This window comes from Lissotriton helveticus, chromosome 4_1 (assembly GCF_964261635.1).
Source record: "Lissotriton helveticus chromosome 4_1, aLisHel1.1, whole genome shotgun sequence".
Lineage (NCBI taxonomy): Eukaryota > Metazoa > Chordata > Amphibia > Caudata > Salamandridae > Lissotriton > Lissotriton helveticus.
In genome coordinates, this window is record NC_136063.1 from 14,995,636 (window position 1) to 15,017,918 (window position 22,283).

General features: G+C 44.6%; 1 protein-coding gene across 1 annotated transcript; it reads left to right on the forward strand.

Annotated features, from left to right (window-relative positions):
• Positions 1-4,344: 4,344 nt before the first annotated feature.
• On the forward strand, positions 4,345-20,051 carry LOC144827820 (zinc finger protein RFP-like). Its single transcript, XM_078685987.1, has 3 exons — positions 4,345-4,758; positions 5,864-5,959; positions 19,645-20,051. The coding sequence occupies exons 1-3, from the start codon at positions 4,345-4,347 to the stop codon at positions 19,885-19,887; spliced, it is 753 nt and encodes a 250-aa protein (XP_078542113.1). The 3' UTR covers positions 19,888-20,051.
• Positions 20,052-22,283: the final 2,232 nt, after the last annotated feature.

Genomic DNA, 22,283 nt, shown 5'->3' on the forward strand with positions numbered 1-22,283 from the left:
CTGCAGTTCAGTCGAAGAGCCAGTTCAGTCGAAGAGCAGGTCTTGAGGTCCTTCCGTGAATTTAGGTAATAAGGGTGATTCCCTTAGATACAGAGGAAGAGAGCCCTGTGTCTTTTTGGTAAGGTCGGAGAAGGATCTTGCTCTAGCTGTGGTCTTGCGGAACCTTGGGATAGTGGCCAGGGCCAGGTTGGTGGAGAGGAGGTGTTCAGTGGGAGTGTAGAAGGAGAGGTGTTGGTTGAGGTACGCCGGTCTGCTGTTGTGGAGGGCCTTGTAAGCGTGCATGAGTAGCTTGAAGGTGATTATTTTGTTGATCAGGAGCCAGTGGAGGTTTCTCAGGTGATAGGTAATGTGGCTGTGGCAAGGGATATTCAGGATAAGTTCTGAATTTTTTGCAATTTATTTTGGAGTTTCTGTATGGTGCCGCAGTAGAGTGGGTTGCTGTAGTTAAGTTTGCTGCTGATGGGAATCTAGATGACCACTCTTCTGGACTCAGTGAGGATCCACTTAAAAATCTTTCAAAGCAGGCAGTGTGTGTGTGTGGAAGCAGGAGGTTCATTGAGCACAAGGGAGTCAGGGATGATGCTGAGGTTATGTGCGTGGTCGGTGGGTGTGAGGGGCTCCAAGCACTGTAAAAAAACAGGAGTTGCCCCAGGTGGCGGCGGTGGTGGTTCCCAGGATCAGGACTTTGATTTAGTTGGAGATGATTTTGAGGCAGCTGTCCTTCATCCTGGTGGTGACTGCCTTCATCCTATTGTGGTTGTTCTTTGTGACTGTAGGTTTGTCAGTGAAGGAGAGAATCAGCTGGATGTCGTCAGAGTAGGAGACAATGTTTAGTCCGCGGTTCCTGATGAAGGCTGCCAGTGGGACCATGTAGATGTTGAAGAGGGTGTGGCTCAGAGAGGAACCCTGAGGGACCCTGCTGCTGATCTGTGGGGAAGGGGTTCGGGCGGACTGGAATAACAGGCGAGGAGGCCGGATGAAGTGTGCAATGATTCACAGTATTTATTGTCTTGGACAAAATGGTACGAAATTCAGAGATGCAAGAAGCAAAGGCCGGTAGGTTGGTTTGAAGTCTTCTCCCGGAGGGACGTCGTCGGAAGGGATTCCCTGCTGGATGAGGGTGCTCAGGTCCTGTGATGTCCACTGGTGTCCCTCGGAGGTATGAAAGAAAGAGAAAGTACAGGGCCCTTAGTCCTTTAGTTAAGGACGATTGAAGCACTGCCACCGACACCGGGGATGTGTAGGACCGGAAAACGGACTGTGAGTGTAGGACGGAGGGGAGGGCTAAGAAGGAGAGGATCAGAAAAGGGGGAGGGGAAGAGGGTGATAGTGTGAGGGCTGGCACAGGGGTCTTTCTACAGGTAACGGTGCAACTATATACAGTGAGGCGGTGAAACATCCGGTGCTATTACTTTTACACTATTTACAACTACGTACACAGGGGACACGGAGACGATGTAACTGTGTACTCACATGCCCCGCCGTAACTCTCCTGTGAGTTACGGCGGCTCTCCAGCCACCTCCTGAGGACTCCACCAGTCTTCAGACCAGACGTCGTCTTCCTCGTCCTCGCCACGAATCTTCTCCTTGCCTCCGCTCTCGGTCTCGGGTTCTTCGCTTGCTTCCTCCTGCCACGGGTCTGCTGCTCGGAACGCTTTCTCTTCCTGTTTGCCGTCTTTTCTGTGATCCAGGGATGTGCTTCCGGGGTCAAGGGGAACTGCTTCCGGTCCTGCGCACGCCGTCACTGGTTCCTGTATAGGGAGAGAGAGGGGAGGAGTCCGGGTTGACAGGGACGCGCCATGGCTGGGTTCATGAACCAAGGATGTTAGGCTTGCACGCCGCCCTGCCGAGCTAAGGGCTGCTTCCTTTCTACATGATCTCTGTAGGTTCTGAGGAGAACGGAAGGAGCCTGACACTTTGGGTTTGGCCAATGAGGAAGGAGAGGGTGCCAGTCTTGCCTAGAGGTCGTGGTAGGAGACGTTGTCAAAAATGGCAGAGAGGTCAAGGAGGATGAGGGCTGCAGTTTTGCCTTGGTTGAGGAGATTGCAGATGTCATCTGTAGCTGCGAAGAGTGCAGTCTTGGTGCTGTGGTTGCTTCTGAAGTCGGATTGGGAGGTGTCAAATATGTGGTTTGTTTAGATATATTTGGTGAGTTGGGCGTTGATGGTCTTCTCAATGACTTTGGCTGGGAAGTAGAGCAGAGAGATGGGTCTGTAATTCTTGAGGTCTCCATTGACGGCCGTGGGTTTTTCCAGCAGGGGATTGATCTCTGTGTGTTTGCAGTCTTCAGGGAAGGTGGCAGATTCAATGGAGCAGTTAGTTGATTGTGTAGCAGAGTTCAGGGGCAATGGTGGGGCTGGCTTGATGAAAAATGTGGCAGGGGCAGAGATTGGAGGGGTCGCCAAAGGGGATGTTCTTGATGATCTGTAAGGTGTCATCAGTGGTGAGGGTCATCCAGTTGAGATGGTTCAGCTGAGATTGGGTGCGGTGGTTGTGGGTTGGTCCTGCATTGCACAGCTGTTGTCAATGTCTGTGATCTTGCAGTGGAAGAAGTTGGCGAGGTTGTTGTAGAGGGCATGGGAGCGGGAGATGTCAGTGGCATCTTAGCTGGGTCTGGTGAGTTCTTTGAATGGGTGAAGAGTTTTTTGCTGTTGTGTGCATTGACGTTGATATGTTCCTGTATGGCAATTTTCTTTATGGCTCTGATGAGGTGGTGGTGTGTGGTGACAGCGGTATTTAAGGCTGCTTTGTCTGCTGGGGTCTTTCCATTCCTCTATCTTCTGTCAAGTCATCTACAGGTGCACCTGGAATTTTGGAGGTTGGGGAGAATCGGCTGGCTTTCTCTGGGGGCTGTTTGCCAGAGGCTCTCCTGAGGGGAGCCTCTGTGTTTAATATTTTTCCTTTTACAAGCAAAGATGTGGGTGTGAGTTCAAGTGCCAATAGCAGCCATAAATCTGAGGTCACTCAAGGCGAAAAGGCCGAACTAGCTTACCAAGCTACTTCTTTTCTCTTAACACCAAATCGTCCCAACTTTTCTCCAGCTTTATTCCCCTATTAGTGATCATTATAAGGTCAACCTATTCTCTCAGCTCAATAATAATGTGACAAGAAGATGATAGTAATGATACAGATGCATAATGTATACTCCATGGACTGGTAGTTGGTGATTCAGACACAGACTTGCAGACACAGATGCATACACACAAGTGCAAACAGTCATTCCCTCACATACACACAAAAACACATGCACGCACACAAGCACACACAGTTATTTACTTCTGTTGGCAAAAATAACTGTGAGTAGGAAAACCCGAGCGAGGAAACCCGGGCTTCAGCGGTGTCACTTGGCCAATTGTCAGCAATTGGTTCAGGCTGGAACAAGAAGGAACCAGAGGCCACACACAGGCAAGTGGCAGGGCAGGTGCCCAGGTGCTTCAATCAATCAGGGTTCCTATACAGTAGTAATGCATACTTTGAAACTGTTTCAACATGTGTGTTCCGTACAGTGGAGCACACATGCAAGACGGGAAACATCCTTTACCACGCAACTTTTACCACGCAGTGCTTTTACAACGCAGGTTTTACAATGAAAACCATTACAACGCATTGCACTGGGGGGCTCTCTAGGATAGGGAATAGTTTCAATTTACTATCCAACACCTTCCCTACAATCCACGGGGACTGGAGTTGGAATAGTAAATTAAACTATTCACTATCCAGCACCACCCAAAGCAATGCGTTGTAAAGGCTTGCGTTGTAAAACTTGCGTTGTAACAGCATGCGTGAGCATGCGTTGTGACAACGTACATCCATGCAAGGCTTGGGACGTTTGGATAAATACAAAACATTTGTCCAAATTAACACCTGCTTTCAATTGCCATTATTTTTGGGGCAAAATCATGTCTACAAATGTTGGTAGATCTGGATTTGCATCAACATTACATCTCGTAGCATGGGAACGCGCATATACCACCAATGCTATGATCCCTTGACACAAATTAAAATAAAATTAAAATAAAGCGGACAACAAAACTACATTTGGTTACTTTTAGGCTACTTTCCAGCACAATACAAAGATTAACCTTGGAAAGCAAGTATTACATCAATACTTTCTGTCAGTTTGCATTACTTATGGTGACTTTGCAATGGCACAACATGTTGATACATCTCCCCCAGAGAGAGCTGTCTCAGATTGTAATTTGCATTTGAGCAGGCATGTGAGGCCAAGGGACAGATGGAATGCAGTAGAACCAGATCTAGTGACCACACAGAGCTCTGGCCACACCTCTGTTAGACACTCAAGGAAAGGGAAACCGCCCTTCATTCTCACCTTCTGTGGACAGGATGGCGGCCGCAAACCCTCTGCAGAGCCTGGAGGATGAAGCCACCTGTGCCATCTGCCTGGATTTTTATGAAGATCCGGTGACCATGGAGTGTGGACACAACTTCTGCCGCGCCTGCATCACTGAGTGCCTGAAGGGCGCAGGACTCCGTGGTTTCTGCCCCCAGTGCAAACAGACCGGTTTCCAGGGGAACCTCAGACCCAACAGGCAGCTGATGAACATGGTAGAGCTGGTGAGACAGCTCACTGAGCCACCAGAGAGACCCAAGGAGCAGAATCTTTGTGAGGACCACCAGGAGCCCCTGAAAGTCTTCTGCAAGGAGGACCTGAAGCCCATCTGTGTGGTCTGCAGCCTCTCAGCAGCACACAGGTCTCACACACTCATGCCCTCACAGGAGGCGGCCGAGGAGTACAAGGTAAGAGGTCACCAGGGGGCTCAGTGTCATCTGGGACAACAGATCCAGGTCCAGGATTGCATCAATAATCTATTGAAATCTCCAAATATAATCCAAATAATTCACTTAAATGGAACGAGGACTACAAGTCTCAGAATGCATCATGGTCTTAAATAAGTCAAGGACTGTAATATTGTATTCCTTATTACATGGAAACATCCTGCAATATTATTTCTGAAATGAGAAATGCAGAATTTCAATCACACATTGACTACATTTATAAATGAAAGAGTTTAGAGCCTTCAAGTGCTAATGTGGAGGGATGCACCATAATCAAAGTTGAGGTATTGCCTTTCAGGAGGAAATTATTGTTTTGGTGTCTGTAACAGCAATATTGATCAAGTAAAAACCATTGCAATCCATGGCTTAGAAGTGACTACAAAATAGAGCAGAGATCCTGCTGAATTAAAAGTTCACTCTTAAAGAGGAGATATTGAGAAAGACAAATGCATTGTATTAAAATTCGGTGCTACACAATCCCGCCTACCACATTTAATTTTAAACTATTGAAGCTACACAGTAATCTTGAAAGATTTTGAATTTGGCAAGGCTTTTCACTGGCCTGCCTTGCTTGTGAGCCTTTTGTTTAAGTTTGGGCGAAATTCTAATTTGGTTAGTAGAATTCAGGCAATTTTGCATTATGTTACATGAAGTTCCCCAAATGAAACCAATTTCCTATGCTGTGTAATTATGATACAGTTTGTGGCAAAAATTATGGCACAATAGTGTGAAAACAACACAAACCACCAGAACGGTAGCAGCTGTTATTAACACCAGTTGTGTATTCCACTCTTTTTTTAGCACAAATGTGTTCTCATGTCGCAAATAGATACACTGACGTATTTTGTGCTAAAATATACTGCTAAATGATGATTTGCTGTTTGCGTATGTTTTATGCATTTCTATATGTTTGGACCTGAGCTAAAAATCAAATAACTTTACTCTGATATTCTATCAATTTGTATGCATATAAAATGCATTGATATATTAAAAATGAGTGTGTGTTGGTCACCATCCCATGGTGCACCTCTTCAGAGGCATCATTCATAAAGAATTTTCTTTGCAGGGTGAACTCCAGGATTGGTTGCAGCCTCTGAAACAAGAAATGGCTGGTGTCCTACACAACAAGTTAAAAGAAGAGGAGGAATACAGGGCTCTGAAGGTGAGAGTGGGCTCCAGCTAAGTGCCAATGTCAAGGTCAGAAATGCTGACCTCTGCATAAATCGACTCCACAATATCAGCTTCAAACATGTTGTTAATATAGAATAGTTAGAGGAATATAGATTTACTACTTACCTTGAGAATGCAGGGCAAGTCTGTATTGTTAAGGAGATATGAATACAGCACAACATAATACTTTTGATATTGTGTTAGAAGACCTTTGCAATTTGAACATTGGACATTATGGGCCTAATTATAATGTCAGTCAGACAAGTGTCCAAGTGACATGATAGCGGATTGGAAACGCCCACCATAGGTTGGCCGTACCACCCGCTGCTTTTGGATGCGACCGCCCTATGAGTGGTCAGAAACATCCATTTTACAATTGTAGCTTGTGCAGAAAAGGCAGAAAAGGTCCACAGCACAAGCAACAATTGAAGAATGGATGTGGTGTCTGCCACATGGTGCCAGGATATTAAGGGGGATCCCACTAGTGCCCTCCTGGCAACATTGTGGAGGGCCAATAGGGAAGGGTGGCATTTTAGGGGCCCTAAGATTACTTTCTGATAGCCTTTCGATGTCTGAAAGGCCGACATGTAAGGCTGTGGGAAATGACCATCATAACCCCACTGCCATTTGAGAATTATGTGTCCGACCGACGGCCTGACAGGATCTCTGATCCTGTCAGATGTGTTGGTCTTTCCCCCAAGCAGCAGCAGTCTGACCTACCACATCGTAAAGCGAAGGTCAGATTGCTTAGTCCAATGTTGATAGGATCTCCACCAACACTAACCCGCATCATAATCGGGCACTATGTTGTGAAAATAAAGCATGAGAGCTCGTGTTCAGGTCAGTTCTTGATGACATCAGGTTTAACCCTGATGCACATGCACAATATCAGGACTGGTTACATTCTTTCTGTGAAGGAGTGAATATACACATAATCAATACCAATAACATGACCACACCAGGGGCATCACATTAATAAGTAAAGTTATACTAATGGAGGAGCATGTATGTGTGCATTCTAACTATGAAAAGGCTCTTCAGAATGCCTTAGTATTCCATCTATCATAATGTATGTCTCACTGTTAGGGGCCAATTACGATGTCGTTCGGAAAGGCTCCGAACGACATTCGATTCAGTCAAATCCAATTCAGTAGGCTTATTACTGACCGAATCAGTCACCTTTCCTGACAACCAAGTATGATGCAAGGGAGCCATCAGGGCTGTCCAAATTGGTCCCAATGGGATTCAGGCAGCCCAAGTCGTTCCGAGCCGAATCCTACAGCCAAATGAGGACAGTTTCTGACCAATTCATTCTGAATCGGTTTGGCCGAGACGATACGCCTGCTGGAATCAGACTTTGTGGGCCCATAGCAGGCCCCCCTTCATCTGGGGCCCTCCAAATCAGGCCTCTGGGATACCCATGGGTCTCCCCTTCCCAAGCATGCACAGTGTGGCAGGCACCATGGAGTGCCTACCAGAGGATGCACGACTTTCCCCAATCACCCCTTTTGAAAATGGGAGCCTGTGTTTATGTTCGGAACATAGGCTCCCATTGAAGTCATTGTGAGTCTGACCGAATCGTATTTGGATGCATTCAAATCACTTTGTCAAACTCCCCCAATCCGAGTAGTTCAGACAGCATTCAAGCACCGATTCATTGGAAAACCTTTCCTGACGACATCGTAATCATCCCCCATATATTTTAACTTCGCCAGGATCATTCAGCTGAAATACAATCTATTTTGTGCCTGGCTCAGGTCATCACACACAATCACACACATATTACATGACCACATTTGTGGCAATGCAGGAACTCTTTGTAAAAGTAATACTTTAATCATGTGTGAGTTCAATTACAAAATATCGCCACCAAAATATCCTCATAAAAAATATTGTGACCAAAATATCAATGTCAAAAATATCGTCATCCTTAACTAATAAAAACATTAGAAAAAATATCAATGTTATTAATATCAATGTATAAAACATTGTGTTATAAATATATATAAAGTGAATGAATGAATGAATGAATTGAAGATTTGTATAGGGCAACTAAACCCAGAGGCATCAAGGTGCTTAAGGATGGTACAGCTGTTTGAACGGAGAGGAAAGTAGAGCAGTTACAAGAAGCCTTCAAGGAAAAGCCTAGTCTTAAGTGCTTTGCGGAAGAGCGCGTGAGAAGCAAGACCCTTGAGGTCATCTGGAAGCGAGTTCCACATTCTCGGAGCGAGAGAGCAGAAGGCCCTTCCTCCCCATCTGGCCTTAAAGACTCGGGGGACGGCTAGCAATTTTTTGTTGGCAGAGCGGGGAGCCCTACCAGGAGAGTAGTAGGACACCAGGGAACGGATATCTTCGGGTCCAGTCCCATGCAAGGCACGGTGTGTGAGGCAAAGGACCTTAAAGTTGATTCTGGCCTGCATAGGGAGCCAGTGCAGATCCTTCCTGATGGAGGAGCCAGAGGAGCGTTTCGGGGCATCTACAACAAACCGTGCAGCTGCATTCTGCACTATCTGAAGGCTTTGGACCAAACCTTTGTTACTGCCTAGATATAGTGCATTGCAGTAGTCCAGCCTGGAAGATATGAGAGCCACCGCAACCTGTTTTCGGGCTTCAAAAGAAAGATAATGGGTAATTTTTCTCAAGACCCTTAGGACACCACAGCAGGAGGAAACCGTCCTGCTAACTTATTTGTCAAAAGAGAGGGTAGTGTCCAAGATAACACCCAGATTGCGGGCCGATGAGTAGGGCATGGGGCAGGTAACGAGAGCAGCGGGCCACCAGTCCATGGACCAGATCTCCTGTTTGCCTCCGAAAATAAGAACCTCGGTTTTCTCCCCGTTTAATTTGAGGAAGTTCTTAATCATCCAGCCTGCAACTGCCTCCATACAGCTCCTGAAATTAAGGGCAGTGATGTTAACTGATTGTGAAAGGGAGACCATGATCTGGGTGTCGTCGGCATAGGAAAGAACTTCCAGCTCGAACGACCTTACAAGCCTGGCGAGTGGGGCCACATAGATGTTAAAGAGCGTGGGGCTCAAGGATGAACCCTGGGAGACCCCACACTGCACAGTCTTGACAGGGGAAAGGAAGTCACCCAACTTGACCCTTTGGTTTTGCTGATCAAGAAAAGATGTCAGGAGGCTAAGTGCTGATCCATCGACTCCCAACTCCCTTAGGCGAGTAACCAAAATGGAGGGAGACAGGGTGTCAAATGCAGCAGTAAGGTCGAGCAGTACCAGCAGAGTAGTCTGGCCACCGTCAACCTTAGTGCGTATATTATTGACAACCACTGTGAGAGCCGACTCAGTGCTGTGGGCCTTCCGGAAGCCATGTTGGGAGGGATCCAGAGAACTGGAGCTATCCAGGAAGGCACTCAAATGATGGTTGAGGTGGGCCTCAAGCATCTTAGCGGCGGCCGGGAGAAGGGAGATGGAGCGGAAGTTCTTCAAAATCACAGGATCTAGTGTAGCCTTCTTTAAAAGGGGCTTGAATATGGCCATTTTCCAAGATGAGGGATAGATACCCTCGGAAATTGCCAAGTTCATAACCTCCAAAAGAGGGGGCAGCATTACCTCCCTGCACTCCTTGAAGATTCTGAGTGGACAGGGATCCAAGGGGGATCCACAATTAAGCTTGTCCTGAAGCATACTAAGTTGCTCAAGAGTGAGGAGAGGGAACTTGGAAAAGTTACTGCAGGAATCATGGACCTGTCTTTCCAAGGGGGGTGGCCCAAGCAAGAGGGAGCTCTCAAGGTCAAGATTAAGGGTTTCTAGAGCTGTGTGGATGTCCATAATCTTTGTGTGGAAAGTAGTGGAAATCTGATCACACAGTTCTTGGGTAGCCACTATAGGATCAGGTGACTGGGGGAGAGACAGGAGGTCGACAATTTTAAACAATTCCCTGGGGGAGCTAAGTGATGTAGTCAACTTAGCGAAGTAGGCTTTCTTTTCCGCCAGCACCGCAGTTTTATATCCCTTAAGTAAATATTTATGTTTATCTTTCTCTTTAGGGTCCAAATGTGCTCTCCACTGTCTTTCCTGTTTCCTACACCCCTGTCTAAGCAGTTTAAGGGAGTCTGAAAACCAGGGGGGCGAAGGCCGTTTCCTTGCAGAATAATGTTATTTGAGCGGCGCAAGGATATCCACGGCGCTTGCCAAAGAGTTAGACAGGTGAAGGGCGGCTGTGTCTGTATCCTCCCTAAGGAGGGGCCTAAGATTAGTCATTAAAGGTCCAAGCGTTTCATTATTCAGCCCCCAAAAATTCCTCCTCAGTTCCCACTTATTGTGGTCCAACGGGGACATAGCAGGGTGGGGAGGCGCGAATTCAAGGGGGACTGCCAGATGGTCCGACCAGGACAGGTGGAGGGGGAAACCAATTTCTAACCTAGAGTCGTTAGTAAAGACCCCATCCAGGGTGTGTCCACCTGAATAGGTGGAGCTCCCTACTCCCTGTAGCAATCCACAGGAGGCCAGGAAGTCTAACAAGAGGGCAGTATCCTAGGAATTGGAGTTTTCCAAGTGGAAATTAAAATCTCTGAGAATAGTCATATTGGGTCTGTCAATGTAAGGTTCAATGATCTTAAGTAAATCTTGGCTGAAGGCAGACCTAGGGCCTGGAGGTCTATAAATCAAAATCCCGGTAAAGGACACAGTAGGGGAAGAGTTAAGCACAAAATACATAGCCTGGAAGGAGTCCAGCGGAGAGGGCAGGGGATCAGTCCGACATCTTATTGAGCTTTTGTGCAATATACCCAAGCCCCCCCTACGACCTACTCTGTCCATTCTTGCCAGGGCGTATCCCTCAGAGATAGCGTTTATTAGTTCAGGCCCTGTAAAATCAGAGGCCCAGGTCTCAGTGATAAAGGCCCATGAAGGTTCTCTATCCGAGATGAACTCCCTGAAAGCAATGTTATTTTTGACTAATGAGCGTGCATTAATAAGGAACCCAATATCTTTTATAAGAGGGAGGGGTCCCAGCTTCTTAGAAAAGGCCTGCTTGTGGGGGTAATCAGATGAGGTTTGATAGCTACCTCTCTCGTTACATCGGCATTCTAGGGTGTCAATAAGCTTTTCCGGGGCGGATGCATGGTGACATGGCTGCCAAGGGGGTTTAAGAACTTGTAGTGCACGTAAGGTGTATAAGGGACTTACTGAGACCTGAATATGTGTTGAACTAGCCTCCCCGGCCCCAGGCGCTTCCCTGGCGCTGACGGGCGCAGACGGGCTGGACTCTGGCGCGACTCCGGCGCTATTACGGCACGTCCGCTGCGTGGAGGCATGCCCGTTTCCTTAAGTAGATGCTGAATGTGCTGCCTCCCACCCAAGATGGCCGCTGCTGAATTCCACCGCCCGGGTCCAAGGTTCTCAGCACCTGAATCGGCTGGGACCGCCCGAAGTGCAAGGAAAGAGAATTAAAACTGCCGATGTGTCAGCAGAGTGCAAGGTGAGTAATATAAGAAGTGAAATTGATTTTTAAAAATCGCCACGTTAAAATCAGTGGCACAGCAGAGGCACACTGATAACACAACACAAGTAAAAACAAATATTAAATATTAACATTAACCCAAAAATAATATAGATTTAATATATATTTTAACAAATATAACAAATAAATGAAATTAAAAAAAGTTAATTACATATATCCATTAAGTTTTTTTTATCAAAGTAATGATTTTTAAATAATATGAAAATATAACAAACATCACCGACTGGTGGTCACCAGTAGGTAGTTATAGTTAGGACCAAGTTTCCATAGGCAGAGTTTTTTTGGTTTTGCTTATAACTTTGCTGTCATTTGATGAATCTTCATGAAAATCTCCAAACTAATTAATTGTTCATATCAGCTCTTATGTTGAAAGTTTAGGGGTGATTCATCAAGGAGGGGGCCGAGAAAATAGGGGGGTGCCAAACTGCATTCTCTCCATGCAATTTCCTTAGGAAACTTTTGACAAGGCTACAGGTCGAACGGGTGAACGGAATTACCCAACATTTAGCAGGGGGAAGGGTCTTGGTACAGAAAGCACGCTTTTGTTCATGTGGTGTAAATCCGTTCAGTAGTTTTGTTGAAATATCGAATTGTACTGATATATTGATATTTGGGAATTCTGCCATCTGATTGGCTCAGGTGTTACGAGCACGAGCTTGCTGCATATTGGCTGCGAGCGGTGCAAGTGGTTGCATCTAAGAAGTGTTGGCAGCCATTTTGTGATTCCGTTGAAATGAGTAAGGGGAAAAAAGGGCAAAAAGAGTAGGAAACTGGAGGATAGGAGCACTGTAACCTCTGTGGGGGAGTGTGAAGCGCAGTAGTCACTCCTACCGGTCTGAAAGTGCGGTGTTGGTCAGAGTGACATGGTGCTGAGATGAGATGCTGCTACACTCGGGTATGAAACCAAGAGCCTAAACCGTGAGCTCATTGCTGAAGAGTGATGTGCTCTGGTCTTTGTAGCATACCTGTGCAAGTAGTGTTAGTAGCCGTTTATACCATACAGGGAGTGGGAAGCAAACTACTGACCCCTACCGTGCATTTATACTATACCGGGAGTGGGAAGCTAAGTACTCACGCCTACCGGTGTGAAGACTCAGGGATCAAACCGAGCTGATTGCTTTATTGTGATGGGCTCTGGGCGCTGTAGGATACTGGCCACTGTAGTATAACTCTGTAAGTAGTGTTAGTTTGCATTCATACAATACAGGGAGTGGGAAGCAAACTACTCACCCCTACCGATCTCAAGACTTGTGGATGGAACCATGAGCTCATTGCTGTAAAGTCATGTGCTTTGTGTAGTATTCAAATGTAAGTCATAGTAGAATGTTAGTATGTAATGCTACTAGGAAGTGAGTATGTAATGTTAGAATGTAGGGCTGTCATGAGGGTAATCTTGGGGAGTGTGTACACTGTGCTGGAGAAGACGGTTGCCTTGCTGTCTACTCCTGTTGGTGGCTGTTTAAGCTGTCTGCCTCTTCAGTACATACATTTGGCGACGAGCAGGAGAATGTAAAAAGAAGGCAGCACTCACCAATATTTTGAGCTTCCTTACGTTCTGCTGTAGACCCGCTTTCTTCGTGAAGCTGTTTCTACTCATCCCAGGGTCGTTGGCTCATTAAACTATGTCATCCAACCTCTGGTAGGATACATATTTTTTGATATTGGGCTTCCTCTGCCTCTTCACTACAATCTGGTCGCTGTACTGACTGCACGTGTGCAAGTAGTGTTAGTATGCGTTTATACTAATTCTGTAGTTATGCAGTAACCAATGCATCATGGCCCTATGGCGTGCAACCTCCCAGGCGGAGATCATACAATGTCCCAGGGTGTGCATCCGGGGGACATATGTTTGCTTTTACACGGCGGGAGCATGGCTTGCACCCTGTGATAGAAAATCCTTTTTTACCTCGTTGAAGCGAGAGAAGGAAAACCTCGTATCGCTTCAATAGAGCGGATCTGGATGGTAAAAATGGAGAAAAAAAATGAAGCGGGTCTCACCTGTTCAATTAAATGAGACCCCTGGTGGGTAATGTTCCAGGGCCAATCCTATTATTATGTTGCGGGATCTCTGCAGCACCGGGGACCTTAATCGCACATGTAAATTAGGCACAGGAGGGCACAGAGATGTTTTGCAGCCTAGGGGATCGCCATGTCCCTGGGAATTGTTTACTAATTGTTCGGGGAGCTTCAAGGCCAACTCAAGTCCGGCAATCGTCCCCCTCTGGGGCTTTACCTAAATATGCAGGGTGGGCCTTGCCAGTCCCTGAAGCCTCGTGGTCCTAGGCAGTGTCTTATTTTGTCTGTAACCACACAGGCAGTACTCAAAGTGTTATAAAGTGATACACGCATAGAACCCTTGCAGTTGTAGAATTACACAGGCTTCATTTATTTAAATTAAAAATTACAAATGTTTTCCCTCATGACCTCATATCAACTGCCGATTTTCACAATAAATTACAGACAACTGTTGTCAGAAAAAGAAGACCCATACACTCACTTATTTATTGGTAAAAAAATAACCTTAATTGAAACAACACAAATAAATGGAAACACAACTTTATTCGAGCAAACAACAGTATAACATGAAATAAGTGGGTGGGACTCCTCCGGAAGCAGCGTACAAAACCTGCAAGACAAAAAAGAAACATAAGTTTGTGTGCCATGTCCAAGAGAAAAAGAAAGGTAGTCAGAATGAAAGGAAAAAAGTGAGAATGGGACAGAGAGCGAGTGGGTGGAAGGTAGAAGGGGAGGGAGAGTCAAAAGAACAGAGGGAGGAGGAGACAGAGCGTTGGCCTACTGCACTCAGCCCTCACTGTTCTCCTCCCGTCACCCGTGTGTCTGGGATGCTGGGGTCCGCGAGAAAGAGTGCGGTCCAGCAAGTACTTAAAATGAAACAGATATGAATGAAGAGATTACATTATTATCTAAGCCAACATCGCTAGCCTTTACCTGTGCACCCAGGCTGCTGCATCCCGGCCCCTTCCCCCGCACTGTGCTCAATTGCAGCTCTTGCGCAAAGAGGCTTCACTGCTCACTTGCCACCACCGGTGTGTCCAACGACATGCCGGTACGAGCTCCTACTCTGGGGTGCCTCTCTCAGGGTGGCACAGCAGGTCTCGTTTGGGGATGGTGTCTTGATACCACGATGGAAGGTGACAGAATGCCCATTGCATCATGATGGGCTGAGCACCTGCTCTGCCCATTTTGACGCAATCGACTCAGTGTCTGAAAAGGGAGAAATATTATAAGGCTGGAAACATCTTGAGGTAAATAAAGGTTTATTTCAAGCTTAATAGAGAACACCAGTTGAGTGCATCCTTCCTTCTTGAAGTACGATCTACCAACTGTTAGTGGTGATTGTGGTTCAAAGAGGAGTTGGAGTGCACGAGAATACATAACATAACATAACATAAAGTAACAGGTGTATTTGTAAAGCGCACGTTCGCCCCAGCAACGGGGCATCTTGGAGCTGAAATAACAGATGTATAGTGTTACCCAACTCAAAGTTACTCATTTTATCGACCTCAAATGGATGAAAGGGTGAGTGGACCCGCCGGGATTTTAACCTGTGACCATGAGGTCGAAATCATGCCCCTGCAGTGGATGCATTAGTCCACTGAGCCACCAGACCCGATACACAAGGTTAAATAATAATATGTTATGCCAACGTTCACATACAAATGAACAGAGTGAATGGTAGCAGCATAATGTGCTCGTGCAATGCAGTGGCACAAGCCTGTGTGCATGTACACTTAGTAATCAGCTCACTACAGTGCCCAAAAAAGCCAACGCCACGTGTCTGTAGGGCAGCGCGGCCTGCTGGCTCAGGCCTACAGTATTGTCCAGCAGGTCCTTAAAATGAAACAAAGTTATGACTGAATAAGGTCAGAGATCACATCATTACGCACGGCAACATCACTTGCTCGCACCTGCGCACCCAAGCTGATGCACCCCACCCTTCCTGCTGCACCACGCTCAATTTCAGCCCCTGTGCACCCAGGCCCCATTGCTCACCTGCTGTCATTGCTCTGTGTCAAAATACGACAGCCAGTAGGGATCCCAATTCATATTGAGTTTTGATTGCCAGGACGGTGTACATCTCATGGATCCCTTTTTTTTATTGCACATTGTGATATGCGTTGTGGATGTAGCCATATCACCTGAGGCAGTGTGGAAGAACTGGGACATGTGGCATCGTTGTTATCCTATTTATATGTACTCAAAGTGGGCTGGGCTTGCGTATGCCAGGCTAGCGAAGGGGTGTGAATAACTATTTCGGGGACCTGGGCTTTCTTCAGTTACTGGCTGGCCAGGTAGTGTACTTATGTGTGTGTCCCTGTTGCAGTTTTGATGTCGCAGAATCCATCCACAATTTACATTAATGTAGCATGTACCATGGGGCGGCAACTATCGCTAATGAGATGCTGTCCGAAAACATTGAATGGCCAACATCACATGTCATTGTCAAGCTTGTGCACATGTGCAGGCACGCATGTCAATGGTGTGCGGTATTATTGAAAGTGTTGCTATCGCGAAGTGCACACATGTGAATGTGCTCGGATGGAGGAAGGATCAGCAGTGAGGCTATGTCATACACAGTGATAACGCTCATTACAGTCAAGTAATGCATGTCAAACATGAATCTGAACGTCTCACAGATGACACACTACTATACTGGTAAAGCCTGACAACAGAGCATACTGCAACACAAATCTACACATTACTCTTTAATGTTTGACACATGTGATATTGGATGTGCACTCTGCCCATGGCTGATGATACCCCTTCGAGTCACCAATACCCGGGCCGAAAGGCAGCACAATAATGCACACACACACACACCAGGGGCATTGTGTAACACACACTTGTGTTTTGATGCAACTTTTCAGATGCATGGCCATCACACATGGAAGGCTAATGTACAGACCATGAATATTGATCAAGATGATTGTCGCATGTTGTGTGTAGTATAAGATATGTGTACACAGCAAAAAACCTTTCAAAAAAGCTCTCTAAGCAGAAGAGGTGTCTCCCATCAAACGCTGTAGAGAGAATGACTAAAATGGGTGGGGTCCTCCAACTGTTACAATGGGAAATGTTATGAACCAATCAAATGCCTTTTTTAAGGTCACATGGCAATCGCGCACCCAGCGCGCAAGGAGGCCGCACCCGACGCGATTTTGAGAAAATATATTTACCATAATATAAGTTTTTTAAAGTTGGAAATATATAAATGTTTAAAATATTTTAGGTTATCGCTTGCTCTCATATACACTTTAAACTTATTTAGATATAGTTCTGAGACATAAAAAAAATTAGGGAATGGCCTACCCGGCGCAACACCATACATCTATGATGTAACACAGGGCCTGGCACTGTGCACTCATCGCATACGCAACGTGCAGCGGGCGTGACCCCATATGTACATGACGTAATGCGTGGCTTGGTACTGCGTAGCCGTTGCATGCCAGAGTAGCAGGTGGCACAACCTAATATGTATATGATGTTAGGTGGCACCTGGTGCCACAAACCCTTTGGTTACTAAATGTGCATCATTTACGAGTTTATCAATATGGCGGATAGGATTCGTGTGCTGACAGAGTTTGGTACACTACTGTTATGGGACTCCAGTTTTTCTAAAAAAAAAAAGATATACATCTTTTTTTTGAAGATATTATCCATTACATAATTTTTAAAGTTACCAAAAAGTATAATAGAGTTCCGAAATATAACAAAAAAATAGAAAATATATAGGTTTTATAAATATTCAAATATGAAATTAACATTTAAAAAACTTTTGAAATTCACTGAAAAAAACATAGGTTTTACAGACGTTATAGTTAGGAATTAGCATTTTAAAAACCTTTGAAATTCACTAAAAACTATAGGTTTCAGGGACGTTATAGTTAGTTGGACATTTGACTCATATAAAACCAGAGAAATTCGCCTGCTTTATATGAGTCAAATGTAATACTAACTATAACGCCCCTGAAACATATTTTGTTTAGTGAATTTCAAAGGTTTTTTAAATGCTAATTCCTAACTTTAAGGTCTGTAAAACCTATGGTTTTTTCAGTGAATATAGATATATATATATAAATAAATATATATACATAAAAATATATATGCATACATATACCAATTAAATTAAATCTTTAAGAAGCAAACCATTCTAATTGAAATCAAAACTTAATATTCTTAAAATATAGAAAACAATTATTTTACACAATAAAAACAGTAATAAATAAACATAATAATATAAATTATAACAATACAAAATCATTTTTAAAATATAAAATGTAATACATATAGTATTCACTCTAAAATATATACAAAACTACGCAAACTATTATAGTAAATATTTTAAAACTTACTATGCCATCTACATATAAACCAGAAATAATAAAACTATGTAAAATTTGCTAATCTCCCTCAAGTAAATAGTGTAGGATAGTGGAGGGGTACAACTTACTATTCCCACTCCAGTCTATACAACACTAGGGAAAGTGTTAGATTGCGGGAGGGTAACATTTACTATTACCAATCTAGTCACTACAACAGCAGGGAAAGTGTTGGATTGCAAAGGGGTGAAATATACTATTCCCACTCCAGTCAGTACAACAGTAGGGGAAGTGTTAGACAGGGAAAGGACATAATTAACTATTCCTACTCCAGTAAGTACAACAGTTGGAAAAGAGTTGATTAGCGGAGGGGTAAAATGTTATATTCTCACTCCAATAAGTACAACAGTAGGGAAAGTGTGGATAGCTGAGGGGTAAAATGTAATATTCTCACTCCACTAAGTGCAATTGTAGGAAAAGTGAGGGCTAACATTCAATATTCCCACTACAGTTAGTACAACAGTAGGGAAAGTCTTGGATTGCAGAGATGTAAAATGTACTATTCCCACTCCAATAAGTGTAACAGTAAGGAAAGTGTTGGATAGCGGAGGGGTAAAAGTTACTATTCCCACTCCAGTCAGTAGAACACTAAGGAAAGTGTTGGTTAGTGGAAGCCTAAACTTTTCTATTCACACTCCAATCAATACAACAGTAGGGAAACTGTTGGATAGCGGAAGGGTAGAATTTACTGTTCCCGCTCCAGTCAGTACAACAGTAGGGAAAGTGTTGGATTGGGAAGTGGTAAAAAATACTATTCCACTCCACTCAGTACAAGAGTAGGGGAAGTGTTGATTAGTGAAGGTGCAACATTTTCCATTCCCACTCTAGTCAGTACAATGGTAGGGAAAGTGTTGGATAGCTGAGGGGTACAATTTACTATTCCCACTCCAGTCAGTACAACAGTAGGAAATGTATTGGTTAGAGGAGGGGTACAATTTACTACTCACACTCCAGTCAGTACGACAGTAGAAAAAATGTAATAGGTAAACTTTTGGTTAGTGGAGGGGTAAAATGTACTATTCCCACTCCAGTCAGTGCAACATTGGAAACAAATAAAATATCTTGAACAAAATAAACCTATTCAAAAAACAAAGTAAATAAATGTAAATATAAATACGTTGAATACAAACTACAAATATAGTTAATAATATTTTTTAAGAAAACATAATACAGTGTTGAATACATATCACAAATACCTGCAAATATTAACAAATGAAATAGAAAAACAACTTCATAAAATCAGGCATCGTAATCCCAAGGGGGGAAAGGCTTGCCCTTGGGATTACTGCCGGCTTCGAAACCAGCTGGAATGACCGACTGGTTTACTTTCCAACTGCCAGCAACAAAATGTGGCAGTGGGAAAGTAAACTGAGGAGCCCATTACGATACAGCTCGGAAGGCTTCGACTGACGTTCAAGGCCTTTCACAAACCAGGTTAAATAAGAGGGGTAGGGGTGAGGTCGGTATTATATATAATGAAAGGAGAAATTTTTCCAGACTGTCTATTGATGAGTCTGAAGGATGGGTAGTGTTAGGATTCACATTGAAATCTGATATAGGCAATGTTCTCTCGGGGCTTCTATGGTATATGTATGTTATATAGTTATACATATATAAGTTATATATATGTTATATAGTTTGGAAATTAAATGGAAGGGCATAATAGCAACTGGCATAATTTAGAAATAAGAAGAAACTGATCTCCAGTACAGACAGATGAATATAGATTTAATGACTCATCAATGCCAGCAAATATCTGGAGAAACTGAATTACTTTCCTTATTCTCAACAGAACAAGTTGGAAGAAGAGAGGCGGACAATTCTGACTATGTTTCAAGGATTTCACCAACTCCTGAAGGAACAAGAGGATGCTCTGCTGAGGAGACTGGAAGATATGCAACAGACAATATGCAGGAATGAAAATACAAAAATAAAAAAACTGTCTGGTCAAATGTCCTTACTCAAAAACCTGATCACAGAGCTGGAAATGAAGTGCAAGCAGCCGGCAGAGGAGCTCCTGAAGGTGAGAGTCTAATTCACAAATACATGAATTTTCCAGTAAAATACCATAATCTGTTCTCAGTAATTGCTCAAGCAATATTACTGGCTTACTACTTCATGTGGGTAGACGTGGATGAAAGGTGGACACTGATACTGAGTTAGTAATGTTCCAGTGATGCTCAGATTTTTCAGCTTCTGTTTACCACATTCTTGACCTGCACAGAATATACTAACATATGATGACATATTTCATGGTCTGTAGGCTCTCTTTTGTGCAGCAGAAAGAGTTATAACACGTGCACGTCCTGCTCAATTTATTTTTCAGAATTCCAGTCCAATGTTTACATAGCTGGCAGTTCTGTAAGGCATTGCAACAGTGTTTCTGAGGCAGGCATGTGCAGGATGTGGCGGAAAGGCCAAAGAGGTCGTGATATATCCTGACCCCTGGCATTCTTCACTAAGTCTTCGAATTCTGGCTTTTATGTCTGGACATCGTCCCTTCCTGAATGCTGTATTAGGTATTGGACAGTTGCACTCTGCTAAACAGCAATAGCGGCTGGTATAACAGCTGCTGGGCACCCAGGTCCCAGTGACTTTGTTTGGGTAAACCCCCTATATATACAATACTTCGAGCAGACGCTGGTCTGCGAGGTTGTCTTCTTTCCTTGAATTCATTTCGCTTCCAGCACACCTTGGTTGAAAGAGAACTTCTTTCATACTCAGAGGAATCCAGATACATTTTTTTTATCTACCAACATCCCGACTATTGACTTTACTCATAAAGACAAAATATCACGTTTAGAGCGGTTGGAGAAGAAACTGGTCCGTACCAGGTGGCATGGTCACCTTTTGACAAGATACCTTAAAGAGAACATCATTCCAGTGAGCCTACAAATCAAAATAGAACCAGCCATCTTCATTGAGGTACCTAAGTTTAAAGAGGGATTCAGTCACGTTGCCAACAATTGCTCTCGCCACTGGATGGTGTTGGGTGTGGAAACCGCAGCTGAACAGATCCAGCTGATCGCCGCAGAAATCCAAACACTCAAGGCGGAAATAGTGGCCGACGCGAACTTTGCGAGTGCCAAGGACACTCTACGTAATCTTGAAGCTTCCCTCAAGGACTTCGATCTTACCACACAGAATCGCAAATTGGAAAAACTAGCACGCGACATACGTTTATACGACAAGAAAAAAACATACCCCTACCTGCAAGAAGACTATTATCGTCAGGATAACCAAGGGCGCTTCACCAACAGAGGACGTGGGTCCTACCGAGGAAGACGCAATTACAACACCTTTTCTGATTCATCATACAGCTCGGAGGGCGAACAGGACCAAGCAGGCCCAAGTCACTTTCACAACTTTCAAGATTACGGATATCAGCCAAACCAATACTATCCTTTTTTAGGACAGCGACAAGGACCATGGCGTCCACCACGTGGCAGGGGCAACAACTGGCCGCGCGGCCAACAACGCAGCCAACAACAGAATACGAGCAATTGGGATGGAGGTCGCGGCCAAGCCCAGAAGCAAGTGCACTTCCAACCGGAACAGCATGGCGAGAGGGTAACCCGCAACATAACTTACCGGTGGTAAATTCCCCACAGACTCCCAGTCCCGTGGTCAAAATATCTCAACACAACTTGAATGACGATGAACTTAAAGTACTAAGCAAAGGGTTATCGTACGTCCCCACCAACAAACCGGATAACTTTACAATACGAACCGAACTATTCAAGTGCTTTCGTAAGATTTGGCTGAAATACTTTTTTTGCAACTCCGGACCCTATTCAAATCCCTCACTAACGGGTCTCAGAATACCTTCCACGTTTGTTCCTCCTGCCAGTATGATGTCACACAAGATCCTGGCCTATGAGGCCGTGGTTTGGAGAGATGTACAACAACTTCTACTAGAGAAATCATACACCAAGTACAATATAAGTAGAACAGAGAAGGCAGCACTTCAATCCCTGGCCCGAAGTAACGAGGTTGTGATCAAACCAGCCAATAAAGGCAGTGCCATTGTTGTTCAGGATGTGTCAAAATACGAATCTGAAATTCTTCGTCAACTGAATGACGGTATAAGTTACCAACAACTGAGATCTGATCCTTCCAAAGCTATTGCCTGGAAATCTTGGAATTGACACAAGCCGACCTTGATCAGGGTTTCGTGTCTGAAAACGAGTTTCTCTATCTCAATCAAAAAAGCCCTCGACTGGCCACCATTTACACCATACCCAAAATTCACAAAAGCATGGTAAGCCCCCCTGGACGCCCCATCGTCTCGGGTTGTGGCTCCATGCTTGAGCCTCTTGGCAGATACATTGACTTTTTCCTAAAACCCCTTGCTGAATCCACCCAATCCTATTTACGTGACACCATGCACACAATAAACATCGTCGAGAATTTACCCTTCGACTCTCAACA

What these genes read in the sequence shown, in the direction of transcription:
- LOC144827820 (XM_078685987.1), top strand. Translation starts at nt 4,345, where the DNA reads ATGGCGGCCGCAAACCCTCTGCAGAGCCTGGAGGATGAAGCCACCTGT. An exon ending in AGGCGGCCGAGGAGTACAAG is followed by an intron (nt 4,759 to 5,863) that starts GTAAGAGGTCAC and finishes TTTTCTTTGCAG; the next exon opens with GGTGAACTCCAGGATTGGTT. An exon ending in AGGAATACAGGGCTCTGAAG is followed by an intron (nt 5,960 to 19,644) that starts GTGAGAGTGGGC and finishes TATTCTCAACAG; the next exon opens with AACAAGTTGGAAGAAGAGAG.